The sequence below is a fragment of the Chenopodium quinoa genome, unplaced genomic scaffold, assembly GCF_001683475.1.
Source record: "Chenopodium quinoa cultivar QQ74 unplaced genomic scaffold, ASM168347v1, whole genome shotgun sequence".
NCBI classification, from domain to species: Eukaryota; Viridiplantae; Streptophyta; class Magnoliopsida; order Caryophyllales; family Amaranthaceae; genus Chenopodium; species Chenopodium quinoa.
The window spans coordinates 739,982-756,611 of record NW_018744240.1 but is presented as its reverse complement, the minus strand read 5'-3'; the positions used below and the strand labels follow the sequence as shown (position 1 = coordinate 756,611).

The window sequence follows — 16,630 nt, the reverse complement described above, 5'->3', positions numbered from 1 at the left end:
TAAACAAAAATATCTCAGAATGCCGAGGGGAATGCAGAGACAAGTAAACATCTATTGTGAAATAAAAAGTGGAATTAGAAAATAAAATCCTAAATTCTGACACTGAGCTGGTTTTGCAAATAAATGATGATTGTAAGCAATATGAGCGTTAACAAAGAAAACTAACCTTGACATCTGAAGTTTCACATCTTCGCCAGGATAAATCTCCGGACGATAACATTTTTGACAGCTTGTCCAGGGTAAGACCCTCATCAGAAATGTTTCCAGGCAAATTCAGCTGAGCAGAAAGGCACACGTGAAGAAACTTTAAGGCCTGCTTTCTATAGAACGATTCTACTTGTCCATTTTTTTGCATGACAGTAGCTATAGCAAGGTTTATGCAGCGATCTAAAGGCACCAAGAATGGGGTTCCTGGCTCAAAGGTAAGAATCACACGAATCCCATGCTCTGGATTTTCCTTGCATTCCAGTGCCAATGGCTCTTTCAGAAAACGTCTATTACGTCCACCTAACTTCCCAAGAAGTTGCAAACACTTTCCACCCCAAGGGTATGGCGCAGGTCTTAAATGAGACCACAACGCCAAGATTACTTCCGACATAACATTTGCCATACTGGGCTCAAGAAAGTCAGGATTTAAGCTGTCTATCCAGAATTCTAGAGTCCTCAACCCCAAACTAACAAGTTCATCGCTTGCTTTTAAGCATAAAACCAATGGCTTCATAAGACGGGGAAGGAATGGCAACAAAGAACTTAAACGTGCAGGCAAAGTTAAGCACAATTCCAATAGAAGTTCCCTCATGTCCTCTCCAGCAGGTCCCTCAAGCATGGCAAGTAACATATTCAGACAAGGTTGTAGTAAAGGAATCAAGTCTCGCAATATAAGTTCAAATTTTCCACCAGCAAGTGCACGAAACATTGTTCGAAGCAGCTGTAGATAGCCAATAGGCCTCTCAACTTCAGTGGTGTTTTTCATGCACACTTCAATAATAACAGGAACATGAGGCAATAGTATACGTTCTGATTCTGAAGGATATTTTGCAACAGCTGCAAACAATAAATGAAAGAGGTGCAAGACTAATTTTGCAGCGGGGGAATCTGGTTGTTTCAGAACATCAAGCTTACTGCTAACGAGAAAATTGATCAGAACATCTGAAAATGGACGGAAAACCTTGGGTGTTTGCAGCAACGTAGAAAATATATGAACTAGCTGATTGTTCGAGGTCATGCATTCAAAAAGCTCAGGTAAGCAAAGTGAGAACATATCCATCAGATCTCGAGGTTCCAAAATAGCTAAAGTTTGGGAAAAGTGCCCAAGCATTTCCTTTTCATCATCAGTATCCTTAAAAATTACCAGGCAATGCACACCACTTTTTAGAACACCACAGGCTTTCCATACCTACCAAAAGAAAGGAAGAAAAAACAAAACATCAAACCAAGTTGATCTCAATCAATACAGTAACTCAAAATTTCATATTAATACCTCATCTTCCCTCAAGCCTTTGAATGCAGGCAAACCATTAGTTGGCAACATTTGTTGATGCGCCCCATGAACAGCTGAAGCCTGAAAATTAATATCAGAAAACAACAATCCATCAGATGCAGGTGGAGACATTACACGACTTTACATTGTTTTCAAGAAATCAGAAAACCTGCATATGAGGAGTATGAACATGAGTTATTGTCCAAAAAATAGTCTTCATTCCTGCACGCACAGAAATGAGCTCTTCTTAGAGCAACTGGGGAATCAATAATATAACAGACAACATTGAAATGACAGAGTACCCATGATTAAGGTCTTGACCAGATGTCGACAATCATTGACTTCCTTGGCGTGTTCAGTCGGCACTTGCAAGTTTAATACAGCCTGCAACCAGATTAAATGCTAGGACTAGTCAGAAGAAGAACCAACACCCTTTCAACAACTTGGTAAAGATAACAACTCAGCTAATAAACTAATCCTAAAAATGTTTTGAGTTGAGACAAAATTTTGGACCCCATGAGCTGATGTAAGAGCAGGACTAGCAGCATTGTGCGGTGATCAACAACCTAAAGGAGGTTAGCTCAGACTTTTATCTCATTAGTAGCTGAAAAGATGATTTTGTGAATAGAGTAAAAATGACCAACCTAACACAATTTAATTTCCTGAAGTACCCAAGTTTTTTAGGTGTAATAGATAACACAGGTTCCAGTGAGTACCAAATGATTTATATAAGAGTTAACAGTACAAAAATCATTTCATTTTAATAGATAAGTCAATCAACCTTAATCAAACTAAAAATTATTTATGTCAGAAATAACCTGAACTGGAAGCTCCAACCTTGACCTCAATGAAGCTCGATCTTTTCCTTCCTCACCCTCCTCGAGCAGCTATAACCCATGAATATCAAAGAACCAATAAAGTTAAAAAAAAAATAATAATAATAAATAAAGAAAGGCATTAAAAATATTTAGATTTACCAAATATACAAATAAAAATTTAACAAGGGCAGAAGATTTATAATCTAAGAGGAGGTTGATCACGAATTCATCACAAATATAGTCTCCACTTCCCAGTTGGCAATCAGTTGATTGCTAGATCTTACAACAGATGTCACACTTATAGCAGGAACTCCAAATGATTTAGTTTAGAAATTCTGCTCATCTCAATAATCATAAAGTCTGTTGAAATCTCAGAAAACGGATTTCTGACACCACAAAGTTTGACAAACATTATTTTTTTGTTATGAATCAAACTATCCATAATAGACCTATAAATACAACGTATACATAATCTACATACTTTAACTCTGGCCCAACCTTACCACCAGAACTTAGCCAACAGAGCAATTATAATAACACCCTTCAGTACACTTTCTCTAGTAACCTTTGCTAATTACAAGTAAGCATGCATACATCACCAGACCCCCAGCAACATCTGATGGGAGTACCAAACTAACTGGAGGCATGGATAATGTATAACATCTCTTGATACTTCAAGGTTTAATGGTTAACAAAATTCCTCAAATAATCAAGTACATCATCACAATATATTGCCGCACGACCCTTTCCCCGCAAAAAAGAGAAAAAATAATATAGGATACAAAGGCCAACAAAGAAACTTAAACCTAGTGCAATTGCCTCAATACTCAATGTAAAGGAATTTAGAATATAGCTTTGAGCCAAAAATCTCAAGCGAAAGTTTAGCAACATCAACCACTACCAGAGTAGAAGTGCAAATTTATTTAGTCCATTGCACAATGTGGCATGAGATAACGTGTCCTAGAAGGGAAGACATGGTGTTCAATAATAGCAAACACTTTACCAACCAATTTAACTCATATTTCCCAACTCCCAAAGGTGGCTACTCAACTAAGCATAAAATGAGGAAAAACAGAACTAATTTCATCCACTGCACACTCCAGAGAAAAGAAATTAGAGTAAACCAGCATTCACTAATTCCTAAACATCCTCGTCCAACACCCCACCTCTTTCAAAAAAAAGAAAAAAACAAAAACAAAATCCAGGAAGTATTATTTCATTTCAGCACTCTGTTATTAGCCAACAAGACAGAACGAAAGGGATGCCTTTAAAGTCCACTACCTATATACAATATTTAACAAATTCTATTTTACGAAGATCATCTAAAGTACAATGTGTTACAGCAGGCAGGCACATAAAGGTACCAAAACAAACAACAAGCCACAACTGTATTTACAAATTATAATAATAAAGATGGTTAACAGCAATATTTACCTGTGGAATTGTGTGCTTGAAAGTACTAAACTTCCCAACAAAAGAATCCAATATCCGGACCTGAAAAGACCATATAACACATTCCCCGAAAGCTGGTGTGAACTTGTGAAATGTATAAGACAAATTTAACATAAAATTCCAAGATAATTCACACCATATACAGCAACAAGATGACCCTGATAAGTAATAATGCTACGAAATTGAACCACCAAGACACAAGGAATTCACTAGTTGCTGATAGATGGGTTTATTGAACCCACTGATTTTTTTGAAATTTTTTTTAAAAAAAAAAAAATGCAAAAAAAACGGATAAAAACAATTTGTCTGCATAAGTAGAATAGGAAAAATAGCATAGCCCAGTGGTAGGATGGAGTTAATACTTTTGCACTTGGGCTTCAAGGTTGTGGGATTGATTCCCAGGAACATTTATCTTTTATTATAGCCTTTTAAATATCAGACCCCTTTACCCTAACTATTTTTTCGCTCTAACTTTCTTCTCCAAAGTATATAAAACTCCGAATGTTTTTTTTTTCCCTTTTGGTTTAATTACTTCTCTAAACTCCCAATATCCCAAAAAACTCATTCAAAGACTCAAAACATCAAACCCATTTACCCTAACTATCTTTTCTCCCTAACTTTCTTCTCCAAAACATATGAAAATCCGAACGCTTTTGCAAATCCCTTTTTCTAATTGTATTCCGTTGTATTAAGTTATATGTTATCCATTGTAATCCGGAATTCAAAAGTATCTATTAAAATTCAATTTATACTTCCTATGCTATTTTTTAATTGCAACGTTTGTAATTTTACAATAATTACACATATATACCCTCCGTTGATCTTTTTGTGATTCATACATTGGAAAAAAAAATATATATAGTCAAGTGAGATCTTGGTAGATTCGTCTCGAAAAATATTTTTATGATACCAACTATTTATAATTCTTACAAAATTGATATAACTTAAGATATTTAGCTTATAAAATGTGCATTGGCAACCGTGAAATCACCAACGTTGCAATTAAAACGAACGGAGGACCTATATCTTATTTCATAATGATTTCGAACCCACACTTCTGAATTCCTAGATACTCCACTAATAGATACCAATCTAATGAACAAAAGGAGGAAGAGCCGACAACATGGCAAAGAATCAAATAAAGCGTTCAAATTAAATTATGTAAAGCAAACCAATAAATTAATCCAAAATTACAAATACAAACCAGCAAAATCCGTGCTTCATCCATTGACATTTGATCAACCCCTTTTTCATAAATTGGTTCAACCTATAATCCACAAGAATGAAAATACGCGATAAACTACATGTCTACAAAAGAAATACACAAATCATCCAACAGCTAGCCCAATTAACCTTAAATTGAGACATCACACACACCAGATTCAGCATCAGGCGAGCACATGTGGTGTGAATACTCAACGTTAGCGAGGCATCATGCATGTTGCTAGAGAATAAGTATATGATACGTGAAAGCTGCATGGAAACCACACTAACGTCAACAACCAAAATTTGCGGAAGATATAAATATCATACTACCTTCAACTTAATTTTCTCTTCATTTTGTGTGCATGCATGTGCGTGAGGGAGGAAAGTGTAAACATGCTGACTTCATGAAATTTAATAAACATACAGAAATATGAACAAAATGAAGCTAACAAAAGTAAACACATTGCAGTCACCTCTAACTTAGACATTGCAGCATACTGAGCATAGATTACTTAGTTTAACCTGATATGGAGAGTGGCTCTTTAGAGGCATTGGGAGATGTTTATGTGGATGAGGCGATGAGCATAAACAAGTATCACCAATTTACAATAAACCTCCGTCAACGAAGGGCCCAAAGTCCCATGCTTCTATTCTCTCCAAATCACTAGCAACTTCTTACTCTTGGTGTCAACTGGTGAGGGCAACTCTTGGAATCGAGTCATTTTATAATATATTGTAGTAACTTAATAACACTAACTTTTTACAAGCCTCACTCGCAATCCTCTTGGAAATAGCCTAAAAGGTTAAAAGGAAAGGGGAGCAATCAAGGGCAGCACCCTTGCAAAGGTAGTGTCCATGGCTTTGTGAAGTAGATCCTGCTGTTGCAAAGTTTTTCCTTCTGCGGTCAGCTCCATTAGGAGAAATTGCATTTGATTTTTTAAAAAAAAAAACCCATCTATTACTGGTTTTAAAACATCTAGAATGTCCGATTTAAGAAAATCCCGCAGAGAAGAAATGAATAATTAGCAGATTTAACACTGTTAACCAGTTACTTTTTAATCCCCCTCTATTAGCTAGGGCACAGTGTGTATTCCCCTGGCTTTACTATCAATTCAGTTATAAAAAGGACATTGATGTAAGGATGACATGGAAAAGTATCACTTATAGCAACTAAAGTTGCATCAACCGAAAAACCGCCAACAGACATAACGACAGCAACTACAAGTGCAGGACTGCAAAACATGCAAAGAATCCAACTAAATACTGCAGTAAGAAACTTCCCTTCCAGCAGGAAAGAGCAGCAACTTCAATAATAGTCAAACCCAGAAATAAACGCATAAACAATAAACATTTATCAACTCAACTCAACAAAAAGACAAATATGGCATCAATTCAACTCGAAAACAGAGACCTGTGGCAGGGAGAGATCTCCTCGAACGTGATGTACTATCTCTGCTAGTAAGCTATAAGCCAGTGGCCTCAATGTTTCATAGCAGGCCCGTCCAGTCCCAACAAGAACCCTAAGAAAGCACAAACAGAAGACAGACTAATTATATAAATAGGAAAACATAGATAAGCAATGCTCTTATGAGGGTGCACAACACCTTCTTTATTTTTTTAAGTACAAATTTTACATAAAATGATGTCAATGAAATAACCGACCGTATTAGAAAGTAAAGCCGTAAAATACTCGGTTCAAATAATACCTCTCCTCCAACAATGTGTCAATCAAAGGAAACAGACCCCTCTTAAAATCTGTTCCAAGAACATGTTTCAGGGCTACCAGTAATTCCTGCGTTAGCAATGCACAATTACATTCAGCTTGCAAAGATTAAACAAGGGAAACAAAGCATCGAATTACAAATGACAATATAAAGTTTAGAGCACACACCTTCCGAATGGAGACAGAGTCAGAACAGGTAACGAGCAAGTTAACAATACTTTTACAAATGCTCTCCTCATACTGCCTGATATAGTCAGCAAAACTCTTCAGGAGGTATGTCAAAAAAGAAACAGTCTGCAGCCATGGAAAAAGACATTACCATCTATCTGAATAACCCATACCATATAATGCAATTTAATATTTGCCAATAATTAAATAGGGGCAACATTTACAAATTATCCACTCACACAATGCTTCATGAATTCATTTCTTGCTAACAGATAGAGCTTACTTCTAGAAATATCCTTATTTATTTTCCATCATTTTTTGAAAAGATATAATACCTCCGTTTTTTTATGTCTACTCACTATGAGTGGGTGTAAGATAAAGTAAGAGAGAAAATGTAAAAAGGTGGGTTTGTGTAAGAAAAAAGTGAATTAAGTAAGAGAGAGAGAGAATATGGAAAGGTGTAATTATTGTGGGGTTGAAGGAGTAGGATGGTAAAAGAAAAATGACATAAATAGAATAAAGCAAAGTGAGAAGAACATTAAAATAAAAAAATAAAAAAAGGACTATAATGGAAAGTGAGTAGAACAAAAAAGAACAGAGGGAGTACAAAGGAATTAACCTAACTTTTGCTAGTCTTAGAAACATAATCCCAACTTTGAAGTAGCAAATAAAATTCCAACATTGGAGGTATCTTCTCAAAACAATCCCAATACTAACAGTATTATACATTTTTTTTAATATTTATTAAAATAATTTTATATGGATATGAACCATGTTACATAAATTACTTATTTCAATAGCAAAAAATAGTTTTACATTATTTTCAAAAATTAGCTGAAAATCTACCAGTGATAGTTAAAGGCTGTTATGAGAAGATACGCGTAGTCAGAAATATTTCTATGTACATTGCAGCATCCATGCTCTTGTAAGACAATGAGAGAAGATCTCTACAATAGATTACCGGAAATGAAGACATATTCAAGAAAGAATGTTGATTAGTACATATTGGTCTAGCTAATATTGAAGAGATGGCCCTTGATAGAAAATAGTTGCAGTCTAATATCCATTTAGGGATACAGATTGCAATCACAATTGCTGTCTTGATAATGTTTTAGGGATTTGTCAAAAGTGTCATATTAAGGGACAACTCATTTCATCGATTTGCATGAAATGTAAAGTTCAAAATTTTATTCCTATTCAAGGGATCACTTGTATAATTAAGTACTTCTTGAGTTGTAGGAGAGACATTACTTCTAGCATATCTTGTATTCATGGTGAAATGAGAGGTTCTAATTTTTAAACATCTCTCGCTAAAAAATGATCTAGGCTTTAAAGAATTTAAGAAATGAAACGCAGATTTACAAGTCAGCTTTGACTGTAAGACTAAAAAAATTTAAGAATTTAAGAAATGGTCAATGAGGATGTAAGACTGTAAGGGAATTGACTGTTTCTTGAGAAAACAGCTTTGTCACTTCATAGTATTAAGTTCTCCTTTTTCTGGATGATGTAAATAATAAGATCATAAATGATTATTTAGCTTAAGGTTTTTGTTTTGATTTATAGCTCTCATTGATAAGGTGTTCTGTCTTCCTGTGGGCTTGATCATTTTACTCTGCCTTTTTCCGTAAGGGATATCTTTTTCAGAGTATTCCTTATTAGTCATCAACACTATCTAGTAGCCTTTTGCACTACATGCTTTTCTAATTACACATTTCATAACCCTGAAAAGAACTTCCTAAGCAAATTGTTCTCTTCTAATTCTATTGTTTACATCACAAAATTTTACACAAAACAAAAGTGAAAATTAATATGAAATTTAATAGAGTAAATTTTAGCAGAAATACAGCCCAATTTGACAATACGTGCAGTTATTAATGCCTCATCTAGTGTAATTACCACTAACTAATAATTAATGTTACGAAATACTACTTTAATGAGTAAGTTACACGAACTATTAATTCTGTTAAACTGCTTTCAAAATGTGATTGTTCGCACAGAAATATCATGGCTCCGAAGTACCATAACCCTAGTTCTAAAAAAAACAAGCAATTGCGTGAAAATAAACTATCTATCACCATCAATAATATTCCATTTACTGCATCTTAAAAATCAACTTCACCCCGAGTTAAAAAGGGGATCAACAATCAAATGTCAAAACAGCAGAGAGTGGCAAGGAAAACACTACCATCAAGCTTTTCAAGGGCATCAAATATGGATAGCTTACCTTAACTTGTGCGCCCTTTAATTCGATAAATTGAGTCTTTAAATGGGGAGGCACCTTCTCGGGACCAGGAACAGAGATAGCCCCCACCATAAGTGGCAACAAATTAGGGATATTAGTCTGAACAAGCCGACTATATAATTGGAACAAAAACATGACCACCAACGGACTCTCAGTAACAATTTTAAATGACCTTGTGCTGGGATTTAGCTGGCCAGATCCATGATAGCCAGTAACAGCACCACTAAGCCCGCTGCTGCTGGAAGGAGTCAACTGATCAGACGTATCCATTGGCTTAATATCATCTCCACCTCCAGGTGTGCCAATAGGGGGAACAGCTACCATTGCACCCCCGTTATCAAAGAAATGGCTCACTGTCAAACTAAAATTATGGTATATTTTACACACAAAGTCAAGAAACGGCTGTACTTCCGCCTCGAGTGTAGGCCGGAAATTCCTAAGCAAGTCAAAAATAATTCGAATACAGATCAATCCATTTTCTTCATTGTCAGTAGTGAGCACTTGCATTGCAACCTTTAACAAGTCCTGAACAAAGGGTCGAAGAACTTCACTATGTGGCAAACGGTTTAAAATCTCAACCACAATGTTACGGAGCTTATGTTCGGGGTTATCAGTGAACTGTGGCTTTGTTATCTGAAGAAGAATCACCGAGAATGCCCGGAAGTAATATTTTAAGAAATTCAAGTACTCAGCCGTGTGTGCTATCTCTAGACTATCCCGTACCTCCATCGCCATCTGTAGTCTTGTTTGTATTGCTATCATGATTCCAAAATCAAAAGGAGAAAAAATCAGGTTGGTCTCTTTTGAATAACATAAAAATGTATCATAGCACAAACAAAATGTAAACGTACAATAAATATATAGACTCCTATCAATTCAATACCACAGCCCTATATTTGAGGGGCGGGGACAATGCACAAGGTAATACTTAGAACAAGTTATAACCAAATCAATATCATAGCAAAAATGGGCTCTAGAAGTACAGTGATATACAGCTCGTTTAATCAGTTCGATCTCATACCGCTACCCAGGCACACGAAACACCCCAAACAGAAATGGTATATAAGAAAAACGAGTACATAATTCAATCAAATACTCCAATAGCTTCAACTGACATTATGGTAAATATATATATATAAAAATGAACTTCAAAACACAAAAACAAAATCAACTAAACAAGCAAATTATACCAAAATCATAAGCAATCAAAAACTAAATGAGAAGATTAGAGAGATTACGAAGGTCATGGTCGATGAGAAGATTAGAATGCTGCTCAAAATTCTGAATTGGACTCATGGCGGGAAAATAATTTAGGGAAAAACCCTAAAAAATTCTCCGAAAAATCTGATGAAATATTTCTAGGGTTTAACACTCTGAATCAATTTGACTTCAGAGTGACCCTGGGTTTAACCCAGCACAAATAAGACTGCGCTCGAAATGCCGAATTTGTGAATTTTGATTTTTGGGAAAAATTTCTCTGCTTTCAAGATGAATTTTTGTGCTGAATTTGAGGGAAAAATTAGATCAGGAAGATTGATAAACAAATAATTTGTTAAAATTAAGGAGTTTTTGGTTGTTGAAATTTACCCTCAGTTTCTCTCTCCTCGTATATTTTGTGTTTGTTTTTCTGAAACGAGGTTTTGATGTCCCAAACTCGGGAGTTGAGAGTTGAAGAAGAGCTTTTCAGGGACTGAGAGTTCGATTTCTTTTATAGTCTGAAAATAGTATAGTGCACCCGCATGGTGCACCCGGAAAGAACATTAGACATATTTTAAAGAACATGGGCAAAAAAAAAATAACATGCTAGTCTTTGAAAAAGAACATATCTGTGTTTGACAAAAGAACATGTTTGTGTTTGACAAGAACATGACATTACAAAGAACATAAAGTCTTTACAAAAAGAACATGTTATTTTTCATGGTTATTTGGGTGGTTAAACGTGTTTGAAAAAGAACATTATATTTGACAAAAAAGAACATGTTCGTGTTTGACAAATATATAGGTGATCATTGGGCGGACCGGGCCAAGGTTAAAAAATCAGCTCACTTCTCGAGTTGGGCCAAGTTTTGGGCTGAAGTTTTTGTGCCCAAACCTGCCCAAAATGGTCCGGCCGTGCGGGCTTTTCGTGTTGAGTATAAAAAATCAACTAAAATGCATAATAACGCAATCCCAAACCCGCCCAAAAATTTAAATTTACGGGCCGGATCCGACCGAATTTGGGGGTGAAATTTTTTTGCCCCAAACCCGTCCAAAATCAAGCCGAGTCGGTCTAACTTTGATCACCTCTAACCAAATAACATAAAGTCTTTACAAAAAGAACATGATAATACAGCAAAGAACATGTTCTTTTTTCTAGTTACTTGGGTGATTGTTTTTTTTTTTTTTTAATGTACATACATTAAAGAACATATTGTATAATATAAAGAACATATAGTTCAAACTCAAAGAACATATTAATCAAATTTAAAGAACAAATTATGCTCACGTTCTTTATAAATATCTATAATGTTCTTTTTTTCGCCCATATTCTTTTAAATATACCTAATGTTCTTTCCGGGTGCACCATGCGCATGGTGCACCCGGGTGCACCAACCATACATTATTATAGTCCTTCATTTTTATTGAATTTTATTATGAATGAGTAATTATTTTAAATTTATTTATCTTACTTTTACACATTAAAGCTGATTTTTTTTAATGCTCTATGAGAGTAAAGAAGGTTTTTACTATTTGTAATATAGTTGCAAGTACAAATGAATGAAGAATGATAATTTTGCAATCAAAAATTCTTGCGTACAACCGGCTTACACTAACCTTAATGTAAGGCTTGATTCACATGTGCCAATTAGAGTATAAATAGCGCTAAATCAGACCAATACGCAAAGCATCGTCTTCTTCGAATTCTCTCTGCAAATTCTCTGCAAAACATCGATGGATTCCCTAATTCACAAATTATTACAATCTCAAAAACAAATTCAAGCTCCAATTTTAAACGATTTGCAAACTTCAGAAGAAATTGAAATTGATTCTGCAATTGATGTTGATTTAAACAACGATTCTATGCAACAAATCCTAAATTGCAGGCAATGTAGCAATAATATTGACCTAAATTGCGAAATCGATGACAATGCAATATATCAAAACCTCAATTCAGGTACGTAATTAACTTTGTATATGAATTTGTACAAATTTACCAAAAATAGGTAAACTGGTGATTGAATGAATTACGATCAATGTGGATTCATATGAGAGTAGAGTTCATCTCGATGAAGGACAAATCTCAGCTGATGAAGTGCAAATCTCGGCGGATGAAGAGCAAATCTCAGCAGATGAAGATTCAACTTCTAAAGGTAACATTAAGCTTTTGAACAGTTGCAGAATTGTTTAAATTGAAGTTTCTGTTTAATATTGAAAAGTACAAGTAAAATTGAAATTGCATACTTGTTTAATTTATAGTGTAACTTTAAGAAATATAAGTGTAACTTTAAGAAACATAAGTGTAACTTTAAGAAATATAAGTGTTGTTTTGTTTATGGCTTAAAAGTTATAGTTATTATAGGCTAATTTGACTTTTGCTACCACCAAAACACATGCATCTGACATTTGCCACCCCTCCAATTTTTTATTTTTATTTTGCTACCACACAAAAATACCTTTGTTAAAATTTTCTACCACTTAACGGAATCCGAAACGAATTCCGTTAAGTTTATTCAAAAAAAAAAAAAAAAAAAAAACAGCCACCCTCAACTGCCCCCTTCCCGTCAGCCACCCTCCCCTCTCCCCCCTGCCGGCGGCCGACAGCCAAAGCTTAGGCCAACGCCGGCGACCCCATCCCAATCCCTTTCCCCCACCTACGTAGCCACCCCCCTCCCTTTTTCCCCTTCTTGCTGCCCCAACCCCCACCCCGAACCGGAAACCACCCCCCTCCCCATTCGCCCAACTGGAATCGACCCCCCTCCCCATTCCCCCACCGAAATCGACTCCCCTCCCCTTCCCCTACCCTTTTCGGCCACCCTAACCCTAAACCTTTTCAATCTCCAGCGGCCCCCTCGAAACCCCAACAACCCCACCCTCGAAACTCTCACCGTCGCCAGAGTTGGAGTTATGGGGTAGGTTTGCATCGATTTTAGGGAGCGGCAGGGGAAGGGGAGATGCGGGCTAGGTGGCTGGTGGTGGAGGGAGAGTGGCAGGGGAAGGGGATTGGTGGCTAGGGAAGGAAAAGAGAGAGAGAGGCAGGGTTGAAGTGGGGCCCACAAACAGCAAAATTAACAGCTTCCGTCAACTGGTAGCAAATTTTAACAAATGTGATTTTAGGTGGTAGTAAAATAAAATAAAATTTTTAAGGGGTAGCAAAAGCGAAATGCATGTGTTTTGGTGGTAGCAAAAGTCAAATTTTCCTTATTATTGTTAAAGTTACATAATATGGCTTAGAAGTTATATTATATAATTTAATAAAATAGTGAAGTTAGTGATAACACTGTCAAAGTTACCTGATATGGTTTAAAAGTTACTATATAACTGAATTATAGTTACACTTTTTTCATAAAACTAATTAAATCTACTATACTGTTTGAATTGCAGTCATTGAAACCAATACTGATGTTGGGAGAACACTATAAGGCATCTGAACAAAAACCTTAGAAGAAATGCATGATATTTACAAAAAACATGCATCAATTGTAGGATTTTCAGTAAGGAAACATACAAGTAAGAATAGGGATAAAACTGGAAAATTTATTGTGGAGAAATACTATGTTTGTTTTGCACAAGGTAAAACAAACACTGGGGAAAGAAAAAAGAAAAATAAGAAGCGATTGTGGAGGATGCAGAAAAGAAAAAGAAAAGAAAACCAAGGCAAGTTCCTATCACAAGAACAGATTGTAAAGCTTGTATAAGAGTCAAGATGAATGAGGATGGATTGTTTGAAGTAGTACAACATGTTTTGGTACATAATCATGAACTCACAAGAAAACAATGGCACTATCTTCATCGATTTGAAAGAGAGATGACAGAAGAAAAGGGACAAGTAATAGAAAACTTGCAAAAGTCAGGACTTTCAGCTATGGACTCATATCGAGCTATATGAAATGAAGCTGGAGGTGAAGAAAACTTGGGACACACAAAGAAAGACCATCTGAATTATTGGACAAGGCTGAAAATAAAAAATATTAAAGGTGGTGATGCACAAGCAGTCTATGAAATAATGTACTAGGAACTTGCTAATGATCCTGAATTTTTCTTTACATTTAGATTAAATAAAGAAGGCAAGTTGAGAGCACTATTTTGGAGAGACTCGATGATGAGAGAAGATTATATATAGTATTTATGGAGATGTTGTAGTGTTTGACACTACAAATAGGACAAATAGATACAATTTGATATGTGCTCCTATTATTGGAATTAATAACCATTGGAAAAATTGCATGTTTGGGTGTGCTTTTATTGGAGATGAGAAAATTAAATCACTGTATGGCTTCTTTAGACATTCAAAAAGTCAATGGGAGGGAAATGCCCAATCTCAATCTTCACAGACCAAGATCAAGTAATGTGCTCTGCAATACAAAAGGTAACATTTAAAGTTATACATAAAGGTGTTAAAGTTACCTTGTTTCTATTGTGTAGTTACCTTTTTTTTTCTAAAAATATATCCGATTATAATTCAAGTCTTTCCAGAGGTTAGACATAGATTATGTATATGGCATTTGGAACAAAATGCTATTACAAGATTTGGATCATTGAAACGAGACAAGGATTTTAAGAGAACATTCTCCTACTGTTTAAAACGATGTGTAACTGAAGTTGAGTTTGAAACTGTATGGAACTCAATGATTGAGAAGTATAATTTACAAGAAATACTTGGTTCCAAAGAATTTATGATCTAAAAGAAAAGTGGTGTCCAGCTCTAAGCAAAGACATCTTCTCAGCTGGTATCCTCTCTTCCCAACGAAGTGAAAGTACCAATCATGCAATTGGGTTTAGAGCAAATAGATCAACAAGCTTGATTGAATTCTACAGCATTTTCAAAGCTTGTATACAACGTTGGAGAAGCACGGAAAAACATGATGAGTTCTCGTGTAGTAAATCAACTGCATCATCAACAATACCATTATCTGGTCTGCTGAAACATGCATCAGAAATCTACACTTTGTCTTTATTCACAGATTTTGAAGAAGAATTTAGGTATTCCATTGCAACTACCACAAAATTGCTTTGGAAAAATGGTAGTACCTTGTTCTATTTAGTGGCAATTGAAAGTGAACCTTGGTCGCAACAAAAAGTCACTTTTGAATCTGACAGCAACCAAGTTAAATGCACTTGCAAGAACTTTGAAGCTTCTGGATGGTTATGCTACCACTGCATCAGAATATTACACTTACATTCGGTGATGAGATACTAGATCAGTATATAAAGAAGAGATGGGCAAAGTTTGCAAAATCATCAATTTGGGAAAGACGTGACAATGAAGAACCTGAACAACATCAATACACACCTTGGCGTCAAACCATGGCTAGAAAATTCTATAATCTAATATTGAAAAGTCAATTGAATGAAGAGGCGAGAACCCTTATCAAGGACAGTTATGCTGCTAGCCTTTCTCTTGTTAAAGAACTACTAACAACCATCAACGACACTACTGAAGCAGAGACTAACCAAGCTACTGAAGTAAAGACCAACCAAGATACTGAAGTAGAGACTAACCAAGCTACTAAAGCAGAGACTAAATAAGCTACTGAAGCAAAGACCAACCAAGATACTGAAGCAGAGACCTAACCAAGCTATTGAAGCAGAGACTAACCAAGCTACTAAAGCAAAGACTAACCAAGCTACTGAAGCACAGACCAACCAAGATACTAAACCAGAGACTAACCAAGCTACATCATCAAGTACAACAACTGAGGCACCTTTTATATTAATTAGATCCTGAACGTACAACAACAAAAGGAAGGAACAAAAGGCCACGAGGACCACTGGAGAAGAAAATAAAGAAGATTGCAGTACCACCACTTGAGTTTGGAGCTATAACCCCTAATTTGAGACTATTTTGATTGATCTTAGATACATTGTTCTTTAATTTTGAACTATATTCATTGATCTTAGACTATTTGAGACTATTGCATTATTCTTGAACTTTTAAATACAATATATTGATTTTTTTTTTACTGTATAAGTAATGATGACCTTTGCTATAAAAAACTATAACTTTTAGTATATAACTATTATAATAGTATCCTTAACTTTAATTTGCATTATCCATAACTTTTAATAAAAATACCATAACTGTTATAATAATTTTGATTCCTTCCTGTTTATAAAAATAATTTCTAAAACTTTAAGGGAATTAGCCATAACTTTTAATGGAATTACATTAACTTTAACATAATTGCCATAATATCCATCCATTTCATAGACAAAATATTAAGTATGTAGTTACAAAAGCATGGTATTAACCAAACCAAGACTTTCAATTAGAAAATAGACATAAAAAAAGCATCAGTATATACCTACAAAAGCATGAAATTACTGTAAGTTCTAACTACATT

The 16,630-nt window shown here is 35.3% G+C and overlaps 1 protein-coding gene across 2 annotated transcripts in view; it reads right to left on the bottom strand.

Annotated features, from left to right (window-relative positions):
• The window catches only part of LOC110694693 (transformation/transcription domain-associated protein-like), a 28,688-nt gene extending 17,917 nt beyond the window's left edge, over window positions 1-10,771 (bottom strand). The window contains exons 1-13 of one of the 2 annotated variants that reach the window (XM_021871860.1): window positions 10,328-10,771; window positions 9,072-9,844; window positions 6,848-6,973; window positions 6,663-6,748; window positions 6,368-6,476; window positions 5,104-5,223; window positions 4,955-5,017; window positions 3,733-3,792; window positions 2,299-2,367; window positions 1,783-1,864; window positions 1,650-1,702; window positions 1,481-1,561; window positions 167-1,396 (exon numbers count right to left, since the gene is read on the bottom strand). In XM_021871860.1, coding sequence (XP_021727552.1) covers window positions 167-1,396; window positions 1,481-1,561; window positions 1,650-1,702; window positions 1,783-1,864; window positions 2,299-2,367; window positions 3,733-3,792; window positions 4,955-5,017; window positions 5,104-5,223; window positions 6,368-6,476; window positions 6,663-6,748; window positions 6,848-6,973; window positions 9,072-9,844; window positions 10,328-10,385 — 2,910 coding nt within the window. In that variant the 5' untranslated portion in view covers window positions 10,386-10,771. The remainder of the gene's footprint in view (window positions 1-166; window positions 1,397-1,480; window positions 1,562-1,649; window positions 1,703-1,782; window positions 1,865-2,298; window positions 2,368-3,732; window positions 3,793-4,954; window positions 5,018-5,103; window positions 5,224-6,367; window positions 6,477-6,662; window positions 6,749-6,847; window positions 6,974-9,071; window positions 9,845-10,327) is intronic. The other variant, XM_021871861.1, reaches the window with a different exon arrangement.
• Window positions 10,772-16,630: the final 5,859 nt, after the last annotated feature.